Source organism: Cheilinus undulatus, linkage group 20 (assembly GCF_018320785.1).
Source record: "Cheilinus undulatus linkage group 20, ASM1832078v1, whole genome shotgun sequence".
NCBI classification, from domain to species: domain Eukaryota; kingdom Metazoa; phylum Chordata; class Actinopteri; order Labriformes; family Labridae; genus Cheilinus; species Cheilinus undulatus.
The window spans coordinates 26,460,555-26,475,337 of record NC_054884.1 but is presented as its reverse complement, the minus strand read 5'-3'; the positions used below and the strand labels follow the sequence as shown (position 1 = coordinate 26,475,337).

General features: G+C 37.8%; 3 protein-coding genes across 4 annotated transcripts; 1 reads left to right on the top strand and 2 right to left on the bottom strand.

Moving 5' to 3' along the window:
• Nucleotides 1-78: 78 nt before the first annotated feature.
• ndufb8 (NADH:ubiquinone oxidoreductase subunit B8) lies at nucleotides 79-3,553 on the bottom strand. The gene is made up of 5 exons (XM_041815885.1): nucleotides 3,420-3,553; nucleotides 3,039-3,165; nucleotides 2,751-2,850; nucleotides 1,193-1,348; nucleotides 79-335 (listed from the first exon to the last, which is right to left on the bottom strand). The coding sequence occupies exons 1-5, from the start codon at nucleotides 3,550-3,552 to the stop codon at nucleotides 243-245; spliced, it is 609 nt and encodes a 202-aa protein (XP_041671819.1). The 5' UTR covers nucleotide 3,553; the 3' UTR covers nucleotides 79-242.
• Nucleotides 3,554-3,932: 379 nt separating this feature from the next.
• Nucleotides 3,933-6,612, bottom strand: gpx9 (glutathione peroxidase 9). Its single transcript, XM_041816138.1, has 5 exons — nucleotides 6,481-6,612; nucleotides 6,281-6,374; nucleotides 4,636-4,766; nucleotides 4,063-4,193; nucleotides 3,933-3,990 (listed from the first exon to the last, which is right to left on the bottom strand). The coding sequence occupies exons 1-5, from the start codon at nucleotides 6,610-6,612 to the stop codon at nucleotides 3,933-3,935; spliced, it is 546 nt and encodes a 181-aa protein (XP_041672072.1).
• A 1,087-nt stretch (nucleotides 6,613-7,699) lies between these two features.
• On the top strand, nucleotides 7,700-11,153 carry fbxl15 (F-box and leucine-rich repeat protein 15). Of its 2 annotated transcripts, XM_041815902.1 has the most exons (5): nucleotides 7,700-7,838; nucleotides 8,176-8,335; nucleotides 9,343-9,845; nucleotides 9,955-10,181; nucleotides 10,327-11,153. In XM_041815902.1, the coding sequence occupies exons 1-4, from the start codon at nucleotides 7,813-7,815 to the stop codon at nucleotides 10,142-10,144; spliced, it is 879 nt and encodes a 292-aa protein (XP_041671836.1). In that variant the 5' UTR covers nucleotides 7,700-7,812; the 3' UTR covers nucleotides 10,145-10,181; nucleotides 10,327-11,153. The 2 variants fall into 2 exon arrangements, with proteins under 2 accessions (XP_041671836.1, XP_041671834.1); XM_041815900.1 differs by lacking the exon at nucleotides 7,700-7,838 and having other exon boundaries at nucleotides 8,129-8,335.
• The last annotated feature ends 3,630 nt before the right edge of the window (nucleotides 11,154-14,783 follow it).

The window sequence follows — 14,783 nt, the reverse complement described above, 5'->3', positions numbered from 1 at the left end:
ACCTAAGGTAACCGCGCTGTCAGAGTAAACTCAGGAAAAGGGCAACATATTCATCCATAGGCGCTATGACCACGGCTGTTTATAAAGCGATTTCAATATTTACTTTAATAATTTCAAATAAATCAGATTTTCTGGATGAAAGCATTTCTACATACAACAAAACACAGTGAGAATTTCAACTGTTAACATCTTTATTCTTGACAGAAATATATATTTACACAGGTAGAATCAGGTTAAAGTTGTTAAATTTCATAATTTTTGACTTCTTCTGGTTGTTTTTCAGGATCTCCTCCCCTTTCCAGGTACAAGTTGTTGTAGGGGTACTGTTTCGGTGCCTGAAATAAAGAACATTTTATTCACTAAAAATGTGCAAATTAATTGATAGGCCACAAAATAAAAGGCATTACATTCAAGGTCATAAAGCATCAATATTCCACTGCACTTAGAAGAATCAAAAAGACCTAAAATTTGTGCTTGACTTACACAGCAAATTTCTATGAGGTTGCAAAAGTTAGAATGGAGCCATGGGGAAGAAAACAGGGACAACAAAGTGTTTCTGTAATGTTGATACAATGTGAAAAATGTGCTCTGCAATGTGTGTACAGTCCTGTTACTTTATAGAAACTTTTTGAGTGAAAATAATCGATTACAACAAAAATATTTTTACATCAAGGTTGTTAATTTGTTATGTAGCCGTTAAAAAGTTGTTCTTAGTAATTATTGCAAACTTTACTGATAGATTAAACATTCAACATAAGGACACATGGCAATTGGCTCCTTAAGTCAATTAATTATACAAATTTTATATTTGAATGACATTTTTTATCTTCAGCAGAGTTGAGTTTCAGGTATTTGCAGCTAGCTTTGTAATCCTCAAGTCTGAGCAGACCTTAAGCTCTGATTGCTGCCCCTTGAATGAAAGTCCAATATATAGTCATTATAATGGATTGTCTCCCCTTACTAACAATAAATACATAAAACATATTATCACAGTGCTGTTATGTTAAATTTTCCTTGTATACAGCATGCAACAACAACCCAAGTCATTTTAAAAACAAACCATTCACTATGCCAGATTACTAAAATAAAGCCACAAATCATCTCCCTTTCAGTAAAATATTGACAATCAAGTCATTTTTTTATCCCCTGAATATGACAAAGATAATAAATCCTTGCATTCATCTCTACTTACCACAGGCTGGTAAGCTGGAAATACCTCCCCAAGATAGAACATGAACAGCATGAAGCCGACGAAACCAAACAGCTGTTTGCACATAGTGGACCAGGACACGGGGCTGGGAGAAGTATCCACACGGTTCCTGATGAACATGTCGAAGTGCCAGTGCATCTAAAAGAAGAAGAGAACCATCATGGGAGAGTTAGAAGTAACAACTCTTTTCTATGTTGAAATATGTTTTATTCATAATTAATGGTATTATCTTAAAAATCATAAACAGAAATATAGAATCTAAAGTGACAATGGTTACTTAAAATCAGTCGAGACCTACTCATGTGTCTTATGTGCATGTCCCATATTATGTAGGTAAATTCAAAAGGCTGTAACAAAGCTCTCCCATCTTATGTCTTTAGACAATCATACTGATGCCACAACTGTGTGATACTACTTGTCCCCATCAGTGAATTCAAAGTGAGTTTTGGTGAGAGAGCATGGCACAGCAGGAGCTCCACATGAACACCATCAAACATGCACACACACTCACAAGTGTTGCGCCCCCCAACTGGCTTTGCTGATCCTGTTTTTGCTAGGGATACACACTATCGGATTTTTGTCGATATCCAATATGCAGATGTTTGAAAATTATTTTTTTGCTGGTACTGTTATTTGATACAGATAATAATTGTAAATCAGAACTAAAACTTCCATCCTTAGAATACACTTTCAAGTTTAAGGATGAAAAAGATACAAATTTCATCATAAGAACACGTTAAAATTTAAGAAATTGGGAGAAACAAAGAAAAGGCTTCAGCTGAAATCGGTCTGTTGGTCCAGCCTAAATCTCTACTTATAGCAGACATTTAAAGCAACTATACTAGTTGGAAATTACTGCAGAAATCTTCATATCTGCCAATACTGATAATAAACATTTTACACTAATATCTTCTGGTATTTACATCATTCTGATAAGAAAGTGCAGCGATTGGTTTTGCCTCTGTAACAAGCACTACCTTGAAAAATGGCACAGGTATCACAATATATCCCTTTTTTAAACCTACGTGTAACCTGTTATTTACATCTCATGGGCATACCTATCATGGCTTTAAACAGAATTGAGAACTGGGCTTATGAAAATGCACACAGTTGAGAATGGCAAATAAGAAAATCTTAAAAGCAAGATATTGAGTTGGAGCCTGTCTTAAGTACTAAAAACATCTATCATTTTATTGGGGCCCTTTGAACAAAAGAAGTTTAACAGCAATCATTAAGATTCAAACTGAAACAGGTCACTCAGAAATTTCTGAATTATTGGCATTTCATTTAAAGATCTTGCATTATCATGCATCGATCACAAAAATGCCATTTGATTTGAGGTTTAACCATGACAACACTAAACAAAGCATAAAAAAATGCAATCCATCGCCATGTATTACCTGAAGATATACATTACATCAACTTTTTGTGATAAGCTTGTACAAGCAGAAATATGGCCAATACATCTGAGGCACATCTGTGACTGACATCACAATAGTAAATACTTTCAACATGAAAGAACATTATTAGTCTCTCTTACCGGCTCTCCCCAGTTCCTCCTCAGGTCAGGGTGGTCCCACTTGTACCAGGGGTCTCTCTCTTGTTGAGCCCTGTCTGGTAGCTTAGGATAGTCTCCATATCTTAAAAATATAATAGTATCAGATGTTAATTACTGTACTAATCTGTACAGATTCGGTTAACCCTGATTTACTCTGCGGTGATATTTGGTGTTAACAATGAGTGAGTTTCACCTTACTGATCAGAGAATAAAGAAACTATCTGAACTAATTTTCTATGAATGGTGCGTTTCTTTCTACATAAAGCTCACCCCTCGCCGTTGTCAGGATATGGTTCATAGTCCTCAACCCTCAAGTTGTACTTCTTTGCAGCAGCAGCTTTCTCCTCAGGAGTCCTCGGATATGGACCAGGCAGAGTATCCTTTGACGCAGCAGAGGCTGAAACACCAAAAATGCACTGTAGTTAAAAAAAATCTCTCTGGTTTTATAAGGCTTTGAGTAACAGTGAGGAAAAAACAATGGTATTCTTTCGGCCTTCACACTCATTCAGAATAGCTGTAGCCGTTCAGTAATGTAAGCTAACATTAGCATGTCAAGGTTACGTCTATTTGAGGCTTTAAACATTAAACTACGCCTAGTATTTTACGAGAAACTAGTCACACTGTTTGGCCAAATGCTTTAACAAAACTGACCTGCTCTAGCACCCGACAATGCGCCTGAAATGCCATAAACTCTCCCCTTTGAAAGGGCTTGGGCCCACCGTCGGAAACCAACACCAGCCATGTTTACTGGCTGCTGCTGTCTGACAGACTGAGAAGTGCGCATGCGCAACGTTGGAGGTATGGGTCGGCGGACGGGCCAATTTTTTTTATACAAAAAGGTACGATAAAAAGTCTGTTAAATATGAAGTAAGACAACTATTCTGAGACAGTAAAAATAGTAGAAAAAATGACAAATAATACATGGTTGTGTTTGCTTATGTTTTTATTTGATATATTATCAAAATAACATGATACCATCACATTATGGGGAGGCGTGACAGTGAAATCAGAGTTCATCCAGCGGCTGAAGGGAACTAGTTCTCAGAGTGAATGCACAAAAGCCCTGAGGCCTGTTCCTCTTTCCCATCAGATCCAGCTCAGGTGCATAAGTGCATTTACTGGGGGATCGTCACTGTGCCATTGGTTTTAATGTAAGATAATCCATTACAGCAGATCTGCTATGTCGTTCTCCAGTATCTCAAAGGGACAGTGAAGTTCATACCTACAACAAAGGAAAACCATTAGACCCCACTTTCATATTTTTCTTAAAGGATATCTTTGTACTCAGATGTACCTTTTGAAGGGCAAGCCATCTGCAGAAATTAAAAACTTTTCAAAATTCCAGCGAATGTCATTGACTTTGATTGGAGACCAGTAGAATTTCTCTATATCTCCTATCACTGGGTTTACAAATTGGAGAGATTCCTGTGGCAAATGAGAAATGAAGGGAAAACATTGCAGCATGATCACACAATATGAGTGAAATAATACAACAGGCTATTTGATCGTTGCCAATATCAGATATGCAGATTTTTCCACTCATTTTAGATGATACACATACTGATACCAATATATACACACCTCTTTTATCATAAAAACACCAAGTGTCTCTGTGCAAAGAAGGCTGGGCTTCATTCAAAATGTTCAAGGCTCACAGCTGGCCTCCTTAAGTGTATAGGGCCCCAGTCTACCAACCACACCTGATGGTACAGTTGTACATTTTGCCAGTGTTTAAAATGTTATATGATATGTATAACCAATATGTCTGTGTGATGTATCAGCTGTAAATATTGGCAGAAATGTTCATACCGTTACTGATGTCATGCTGATAATATCATGCATCCTTTGATCACACGGAAAGAAGTACCTTTAGAAAGGCGAAAAGTGGCTCTTCATTCAGTCCATTCACCTCGACTTTACTAAAGATGGGGAACTTCGGCACATATCCTCCACCAGGTCTGACATACTTAAGTATATCAAGGATTTCATGATTAACCTCTGAAAGACAAAAAATCTTTATTTGTTAACACAAAATTTGACATAACTAAATGTCACAAACCATGCCTTCAAAATGCTAACAGGGCAAAAGAAAGAGGTATATTAGTGTGAAAATAATCTGTAAACAATTGTAGAGAAGGTACAAAGATCCAACTGATTAGTTTTACAAAAATAAATGGGATGTAAATATTAACGATACTTAGTTATAAAATCCTCCCTGTGACAACAAGCATGTTAGAGAGAAAAATGACAGGCAGATGTGCAAAACCTTTTTAAAGCAGGGCTATAAGCATTCATTACAATTAATTTAGATCCATTTTTTAGTGCAGTTGTATGCTTTTTTGTTCCTTCCCACACACTTTGTCCAGCACTAAGTCTCCCAGCAGCCACAGTGATGTGAAATAAGTCCAACACTGCTTAAAGTCTCATTACACTTTAAAAAACTCACAGACAGCTCAATGGACAAGTCAGAAGGCATTTGTATCTTGTGTTATCTAACATTTCACTTCTAACCGTTCTGTTATTTCTTTTTCAATTCATAATAAGTTCATTTTCCCAGGGCTTAGTTTAGTATGAAATACTAAATAAATATGTGCATGGAAAAATGGTCAGAGTCTATGAAGCACTTTCAGATTTTTCTGCAGTTACAAATTTTGATAGCAGAAAGAAAACAAAAAAGTGCTTGACATATTCTTTAGTTTCATTGTGAATTTACCTGAAATCTTTGGGGAAATTTCCTGCAGACTTTAAAAACTTTCCTCCAGCTTTGGAGAATTTTCTGCTGACATTTTACCAGACACTTTTGATAATATTATCTAGCACTTCCCTGAAAATGTGAGAAATTCCACAAAGAAATTGAAACTTTTTTGACATTAATTGAATTTTTCATAGAGCCTTTCAGCAGTCTTTTCCAGAGGGCTTCTGGGAATATTTCAGAAATATTCACTGGAAATATTAGGGAATTTTGGAAACCTAGTTTAAAGTGTACAAATAAAACTCATTCTAAAGAAAAATGCATTTCTCTATATTTTGAGAATACTTCTCTAAACAGCTAGGTGGTATCATTGCATGATTATCATGTCCGACCAAAGGTGCCTATACCTCCAGGATATGTAAGAAGATTGATCCGTCTGGAGCAGCTGTGGCTCAGCAGGTAGACTCAGTTGTCTCTTGAGGGTTTGATTCCCAGCTCCCCATATGATGTTGTGTTCTTGGGCAAGACGCTTAATTCCAAAATGCTCTCAATGCTGCGTCTGTGGCATGGGAGTAAGTATGGTTGCACTTGAATGGGATTAGTACTAAAAGCCACATAGCCTCCACCATCAGTGTGAGAATAAATGTCAATTCTGTTGTGTTTAAAGTGCCTTGAATGGTCTGATGACTAGGGAAGTGCTAAACAAGCTCGTCTATTCAACAGCAAAAGTAGGCATGATCACTTTCCACCTGTGGAGTACACCTACAGGCATCTTTGCTTAAGTCATTTCATCATCCATCAAAAGCTTCAGAGCACCTACCAGGTGACTGAAGGCCGAATTGGTTGCAGGGAAATCCTAAGATAGTGAAGTTGTGTTCTCCAAACATTTCCATCAGTGCATTCAGTCTGTGGTACTGTGGGAGACAGGACACTGCAATCAAACAGCTCTTCAATAAAAACACCACAATCTGAGATAAATTGATGTGACTATAATCAGTCAGTGCTCTTACAGATTATTACCTCCTCTATGGTTGACCCTCAAAAGGTGGCAACGTTGATGATGAGCAACACCTTCCCCCTGTAGTAAGACAGCGGAACCAGCTCTCCATCCAGGGTCTCAGCCGAGAAATCATAGATTGATTTATTCGCCATGCTTGTACTCAGGCTTGTATATGGGATTGTAGTCAGTCAAGAGTGAGGATTCACTCGGCTATCCTGTTTGCTCATCTCGCTCACTGAAACATAACTCATGGGTCAGCAATTGTTCAGCATGACTGACTTCATTGTTCTCCTGGGCAGAGGTGAGCAGCCAGGATGGTCATTTGTTCGACATATGTATCCCAGGGAAACGAGCCACTTACATGGGAACAGGTTGTTGTCATTTGGAAGTTATACATGCAAAATAAACATACAGGTCTGCAGCATGATACAATAATGGCTGCATCCCTCCCTCAAATGAGTTACAGAAGAAAGCACCTGATAAAATGAGAATTTTTTATGTATTTGTTTTAATCTATTCTTACTAATCTTAGTGATAGTCTGGAATTATTCCATAAACCTAGAAACATAAGCTAAGCACCCTAAAATGATGGCGCTGACATTCTCTATCATTAATGCAGTCCATAATATCTCTACTTTGCGGGTTAACTAGGCACTTAATTCACATACTACTCATTTAAATATTAAAAGGAATGTATTAAGACCACCTCTATACGTTGATATATGAATATGAGAGCTTTCAATACAAATATATACGGATTTTATCTTTTCATATCACCCAACAGGATTCGTAAATTGCCTTTAACATGATCACTGACGTAACCCGGAAAAATGCCAATGCTGCATTCACTATCCTACGTACTCGAGAAGGTCCTTGGTAATTTTTTTTCAACTAAAATTCATCTAAACACGTTTTCATTATGTTTCCTCAGAGAATTTCGTTGATGACAAATAAATAGTTTAATTTTTGAATTATTTATGAAAAGTACTTTCTTACAGGGGCAGTGACTTTTTAAGTATTTCATTTAACAATTGCAGCTTGTCGAAAATTTGACTTTTATTTTACTAAACTTTAAAAAGTGAAACAGGAACACGATTTTTATGTGTTTCTGTTGTTTTCTTTCAGACTTCTCAATTCTACGAATACTACATACTTATTTAATATCACGTTTTTTTTTTGTAAACGCGCTAGTTGGATTTAAATGTAAAATCTCCCGGCCGTACCCGAAGGCAACATTAGGTTTTGGTTACACCTCAAGTGTATGCAAGATGCTACAGCGAAATACGTTGTTTTGGCACTTATGGGGAAAACAACTGTTCTTTAAAATATTTGTATAGCCCCGATGAGTCAGAATGGACGAAGAAGCTCAGATAACAACGTAAGTACGTTTAAAAATGGCTCTTGTGTTTAAAATACCATTTAAATGTAGCTCCGGCAGGTTAGCTTCTCGGCTAGCAGCGATAGCCTGCCAGTAAAAACAACCTGAGATGCATCGCCGGGTTCTGTTGCTCTTGCTTATTTATGGCAGCCTAGCGTGCTTAATTGAATATATAGCAGTTTGAAAGTGCTAATGCCATGCGCTTTGTGTTAATGTCATGTTACTACCGTAATCCCAGGCTTTTAAAACATGTCCTGACATGTAATTGATTGTTTCCTATGAACCGCTACATGTCGTATCAAGGTTCATCTGTAACACAAGCTGTACATTCTTGCAGATGTGATCTCTTGGACTTGCCTTGGGAGGATATACTTGTCCCGCATATTCTGTGCTACTTGCCTATTCAACACCTCGTCAGCCTGCAGAGGGTGAGCAAGCAGTTTCACAGCCTCATCCAGGTGTATCTAGCAAACTGCAGGACTTTTGATTTGTCTCCGGTAAGTCCTAAAACATATTTTACCAGCATGATTTTCTATAATGTGTGGTTTGATCATAAGGTTTTGAGAAGGTCTGTTTTATATTGAGTACAAGTGAAAATTATACTAAACTCATACCAGTTTCCATATCAAAGTCATAGAAATAGAGTCCTAAGCACCTACTATTAGGGAACTTTTTTGTTTTTAATTATTATAACTTGCAGGCAAACTCACGTATGCTGTCCAAATTACACAAAAAACTTTGCCAATGTTTACAGTTGTTTTCAGATAGGCTACAGCTCTGCCTCCCCCACCCTATTGCTAAGTTCTCTTCCTCTTCCAGTCAGTTTCTTTTGTGTGTTTTTGGCAGTTCATATGTAATGACTGTACCAGGAAAAGTTGTCTTTCTGTAGTTGCAATTATAGATAGTGTCAGCATCGTCATCTCTTGGAGCTTGCATGTATGGATCCTGGGTCTGTTTTGGTAAGGTGGGTAAGATAATGATGTCTCTATGTTGTCATGCTGGGTGGTGGGAGCTGGCATGGAGGGATGGAGGAGATCACTGTTCAGCTCTCTGGAGATGTTGTGGGACTAACTGAATGAACACCAGCGAAGGAGGGTTACCACTCGACATCTCTGGTGAAGTGCTGGCCTTTATGGCTGCACGGTTGACTTACAGGGGCAAATAGTAAGGAGTTAGTGCTGATCTTTTCTGTAGGGCACAAGTATCTTGTGTTTGTTTAAAAAGTGTTCTAGTTGCTGTGTTAATGGGACCAAAATGTTGCTAGGATTTTGTGCAATTAAGACAGTGTTCGTGAGCTCGCCTGCAGGTTTTGATGAATTTGTTTTTCTTCCACAGACTTTTTAATGAAATGATCACAGTTATTTCTAAGCTCCTGGACTTTTAGATACCATCAGTCAATAAAAAAATCAAAGATTGTGTTGGTACAAGGACACATGGAATCAAAAATGATCAAATATAAAAAGTTTTGACAACCTAACTGTCTGCTCTGTTGTGACATTCACAGATTGGACCATCCATTCCCAAAGAAGCGTTTTGCTCCATGTTAAAAGACAACAAAGTCCTCCACAGCCTGTCTCTGCAGAACTGCTCAGATTGGGTGACGGACAAGGAGCTGCTGCCAGTTATTGGTCAGAACCAGCATCTGCAGCGAGTGGACATGAGCGGGTGTGCTTGGCTCACCCGACACTCCCTGGTGGCCGTGTCCTTGAGCTGCATGCACCTGCAGCACCTGGGCTTGGCGCACTGCGAATGGGTGGACAGCCTGTCCTTGCGCAGCCTGGCCGACCACTGCAGGGGGCTCGAGTCGATTGACCTCACTGCTTGCCGGCAGCTCAAGGACGATGCCATCTGCTATCTGGCCAAGAAGTGTCTGAAGTTGAGGTCTCTATCATTGGCGGTCAATGCAAACGTCACTGACGAGTCAGTGGAGGAGGTGGCCAAGAACTGCAGGGGCCTGGAGCAGCTGGACCTGACGGGCTGCCTGCGGGTCAGAAACCAGTCAATCAGGTACACAATGTCTTATTTTCAAGCTTAACCCAGATAACTTTGAGCCTTCCACGGCCAAACTTTCACTTGTGCACCCATCCATAAGAGCCTCTGCATGCTGTGCTCACAGGACTCTTGCCGAGTACTGCCCCAAGCTGCAATCCCTGAAGGTGAATCACTGTCACAATGTGACCGAGTCGAGTCTGGATCCTCTGCGGAAGAGAAATGTTGTCATAGATGTGGAGCCTCCTTTGCAGAGGGCGTTGGTGCTTCTTCAGGATGTGCTGGGGTTTGCTCCCTTTATCAATCTCCAGATATAGGATAAGAGCCATCTATCTGTGCAACAAGAACACACAGGTGGGTAATATGAGCTGTATGTCTGTTATATAAAGTATCTGACATGTCTGAATCCAAAACTGCCTGTCATTTGTCCCTCTACATTTAATTGATTCTTTGTCTTTTTGCAGCTAATAATGTAATAGCAATCCCTTCTTTATTTCAGGTGTTTTTATCAAAGCAGTCGACCTCAGCTGCATCACAAAGACACGCGAGTTCATCTTTAAAATGTCTTAAATGTTTCAAAAGATTCCAAGAAGACCTGGATGTATTGCACTTAAGTTTGTGTTTAAAATGAAAATCCTCACTTGAATGTGAAGAACTGAAATCAAGTCTACTTTGAAAGTGACTGAAAAAAAGCCATGAACTTTGAAAAATCGCTGCCACATGTCCAAAAGATGTCACCGCTCTTTTTGTAAGTCATAGTGTTGTAATAATGTCTTTATAAAAGAGCAATGATGTTTGTTTTCAAAGTACATAATTAACTTTGTGTATACAACTTCTTATGAAAAACATTTATCTTATGTTTCATTTAGAAACATTAAAATAATGTTTGAGTTTAATTAAACATATCATTTTGCATGTACATGCTAGTTTGAAGGATAATTCACCCAAAATATCTCCTTAGCATTCTCCACGTTTTCCTCCTATGCCTCACAGTACAATGAAGGTAAAGCAGTGGTTATTTCACAAATCACAGTTATTTATCACTTAAAACTTTGACCACCTTTGTGTCTTTATTACTTCCTGCATGGCTGGATGCCTCCAGAGATTAATGGGGAAGTATTCATTCATGTATGTTTTGTGATGAGGGTAAAACTACCCTTTAATCCACATTGTTAATAGCTTAAACACTTGTATATAGCCCAACATACTGTATGTTAATAATTGCAGGAATTTATCATGTTTCCCCCTTTAACCCTTACAATCTCTTTTTAAAATGTACCTGCCCAGCTATACATTTTATGAAATATTAAATTGTTAATACCAAGACTGGTGTCATTTCTCTCCTAATGATTATAAATAGGGGCAGGAAAGTTTTATAAGAGATGTTAACAATGTGTTACGCTTAAACTGGAATGCCTAAGTTAAAACTGGATTATAGCAAGTTTTGTTTGCACTATAGAAACAAGAATGAAAACGAATGTGATTTAACAATCACAATACAATTGAAAACTAGGGCTGCGAGCAGTAATGAAGGGCAACACACCCATGCATGCCAAGTGTTAGCAACCTGTGCAGTGTGCTGCATCACAGCATAGAGACAATGTTGACCCTGCTAGGACTGTCAAAGTCTAAATAATTACCATATTACACTTTGTATATGAGGTAGTATTGACAGTCAACACTTGGCGGCAGTATGACAAAGCAAGATGCTTATATGTAGATGTGATCAAAGCAGAATGGATTTTATCATGTTAGACTCAAAGAAGGTGTAAAGTTTTATTTTAGAGGTGTTACTGTCTGCTTACAGTAGGTGGTGCAACAGAAAAATCATAAAATTAACCTTTAATTATGCAGAGGAAGACCTTGATCATACATGGGAAATTTGAAGCCAGTATGTTTCAAATTGTTTCACAAGAGAATTACGCTTACTTCTTCTTCCTGTGTAAAATGGCGAGACATTGAAATGTTCCCCATCGCATCAATTGTTTGACTTCCTGTTGCTAGTAATGGTTGCTATGGGGAAATGTTTACATGTGGGCTTGTTCAGTGTGATACTGTTGTCTTGCCAGAAACCGTGGAAGAACACAGAATACTGTGTAATACAGTTGCAACATTCTAAATTCATTTGGCACCATCAAAAATGCTTTATTTTGAAATTTAGATGAAGTTGGTTGACTTCCTGTTGGGATTTGGGCAGGCTTTGTCTGCTCTGGGGCTGCCAAAAGTAGATCTGCAAACATAAACTAAAACCATGATATAGCAATTATTAAATAGTTTATACGAAGATATTTTGATAAGAAAAGCATGCATAGGCCTTTTCTGTAGGTTTATCAGTGAAAAAAATAAGATCTGCATTGGTTTTTTGACGGCAGTGTGTCACTTTTTCTCCTCTCTTGGGTCCTGGTGGGGGGGTGCTGCTTTTCTTGGTGCATGTAGGGGGTGCTCCAAGGAAAAATGGTTGGGAAACACTGTTTTAGAGGATTGTCCCAAGAGATTTTCTTGTCCATTTCATCATGATATGCATACCAGTTTTATGTAATATCCCTATTCCTTTATTATCTAATAAAGGAATATCTTATCTTTTACCCAGTCTCCTGTCTCATGTCTAGGGCCCCTGGGGGATGGACTTGCATGATTCAACCAAAATACTCAAATGTATTGAAAAAATCCACCACAATTTCCACTGGTGGGCAGTTTCCTATAAAGTTTGGTGAGTTTTTGGGCATGTTTAAGCCCTTGAATGAGCGATTCCTCTGACAGAATAATAACGCCTACAACTTCAATAGGTTGTTTCGAAGGTTTGGTTCTCGGGCCCTAATCAATAAAAAGGGGCGCCAATGGCCTGGTGGTTGTGTCCATTGCCTTATATGCAGAGGCTGTTGAGCTTGTGGTGGGCAAAAAGTTGTTAGAAATTACGCTCACGCCCTCTTTATTCAGTATTAAATTCATTTTGGTAGACTGTGTGGTAGACTGCCTTCAACTTATAATTAAGTTACTTTAAATGCACTTGCACAAAATCCACAAAAATGGCTGAGAACAAACATCAAAGTTTGTAAAAAGTTTCTTTAAGTTTGAGATTTTAGAACATTTAAGGGAAAATGCAGATGTTTTTATTCATTTCTGCTGAATCTAATCAACAAAAAGGTTAGAAAAAGTTGACTTATTTTATAAGCATTCATCTATTGAAGATGTGTGATTTTATGACTCAAACCAACACAAGATGGCAGCAGTGAGTCAGGATATTTATCTGTTAAATCTGCTTGTTTAGAGGCTGCGTGTCTGTTAAACTTCAATCCATGCAGGAGACAAATTACTTTTCTATAATACTTTATATGCATTATTATGAAGTTTTTATTTAAAGGCCAAGAATACCTTTGAGGTTGCAGGGTGAGTTTATTTTTTGACCATGTAGTCAGATTTTGTAACAAAGACCTCTGTGTTGTTAAAACTTGATTGAGTGCAAGCACAGAATTAAAGCATCCCTTTGTTGCTGTGGCTTTGTGCTCAAAATCCTCCTCACAGTTTTCTCTGGTGGTCTGAATGGCAGACTATAATGTAACTTGTCTCTGTGACAACACAACAGGTCTATTTTCCACTTGATGGCATGGTTTAGCCCATCTGCTGTGTGCTGTCCACACGCTGAATGTGCACCAACAGAGAGTTGTGTTTGGAGGGCTTCAGGGATTGACCGGCATCCTTCTGTTAGCTCTGCTGATCATCATATTGTAGCGCCAAGCCTCCGAGGAGACATCACAGTGTCATTAGTTATGAAGTAAATCTTAAAATTTTCATTTATCAAGAAAACAGTGTCATTTCCACTCCTTATTTAGCAAAGTGAGCATTTTTTCTCACATTTCAGGCAAAAAAAAAGATGGTCAGGTTAAAATTTTAACTTAAAAACACATGATGCAACAAAGATAAAATAGATCCTTTTCCCTCATAATAATTAAAGTTGGTTCAGCCATAAGCATCTCTGTCAGTGGGGCTTGAGCACACCTGGACAACTGGTCAGTGTCCAGGCCCTGACTCTAGCCTCACTCCACAAGCATTACCTAAAAACACCCTAAATGTGGAATCAAAGATGTCAAAACATTTTTTTAAAGAGTAGATGGACAGCCATGGGATGGAGGTGGACCTGCAGGCTGGAGCACCGTCCACCTGAACACCAGCACAACGCCAGCTAACACGGGCCCTCCGGTGGGGGTCACCACTGCCAGTCCATCAGGTTGGGATTTGTTTTTTCCATTTACAAACCTTGTGACACTTTTGCCCAGTGGAAAACCAGATTGGTAAGTTTGTATGCTTTTTATTAAGAGTATTTTTAGATATATATATTGTAAAGTTTTGGCTGTTTTTATTTGCACTTGTTGTGTATAAAGCACTTTTTAGTTACTTTGTTTGCAGGTTTTTTATTGAAAGTACTTTTTGAAACTTTATGTTTACATTTTAATTAGTTGTTTTAAAAACTCAGTCTTTATTTGTTTAAATATATTTAAATACAAAAAACTTTTAAATTTTGTTTTAGTCTTTGCAGTTGTTTTGTCAAAAATAAAGGTTTGAATCATATTTCTTTAGTTTTTTTAATTATTGTTTTAACAGTGTTGTGAAAATGTTTTTATATATATATATATATTTTTTTTTGGTTGATATTTTTCTGTTGTTCATTCAATGTATTTTGTGACATTTGAAATTTTAAGGTTCTTTAACACTTTGGTTGTATCTTTTAATGAGTTTTGTTGAGTATAAATCACTTTAAAATCCCATTTTTGTTGTTCAGCTTTTTCAATCAAAGCACGTTTTAAACCTTGTTGTTTTACATTTGATGTGTTTGTTAAAAATCATTTTCAACATGTTTGGATTTGTATAATTAAAGAAAAATCTTTGGAATTTTGTTTCAGTTTTGCAGTTGTTTGTTAAATTGTTGAATCATGTTAGTTTTGCACATCGAAACTACAC

Excerpts from the sequence above, each read along its gene's own strand:
- ndufb8 (XM_041815885.1), bottom strand. The coding sequence starts at position 3,552 with ATGCGCACTTCTCAGTCTGTCAGACAGCAGCAGCCAGTAAACATGGCT. Across the intron at positions 3,166-3,419 it reads ATTGTCGGGTGCTAGAGCAG|CCTCTGCTGCGTCAAAGGAT; the intron begins GTCAGTTTTGTT and ends TTGGTGTTTCAG. Across the intron at positions 336-1,192 it reads TTCCAGCTTACCAGCCTGTG|GCACCGAAACAGTACCCCTA; the intron begins GTAAGTAGAGAT and ends TCTTTATTTCAG.
- fbxl15 (XM_041815900.1), top strand. The coding sequence starts at position 8,129 with ATGTCGTATCAAGGTTCATCTGTAACACAAGCTGTACATTCTTGCAGA. Across the intron at positions 8,336-9,342 it reads GGACTTTTGATTTGTCTCCG|ATTGGACCATCCATTCCCAA; the intron begins GTAAGTCCTAAA and ends TGACATTCACAG. Across the intron at positions 9,846-9,954 it reads GTCAGAAACCAGTCAATCAG|GACTCTTGCCGAGTACTGCC; the intron begins GTACACAATGTC and ends CTGTGCTCACAG.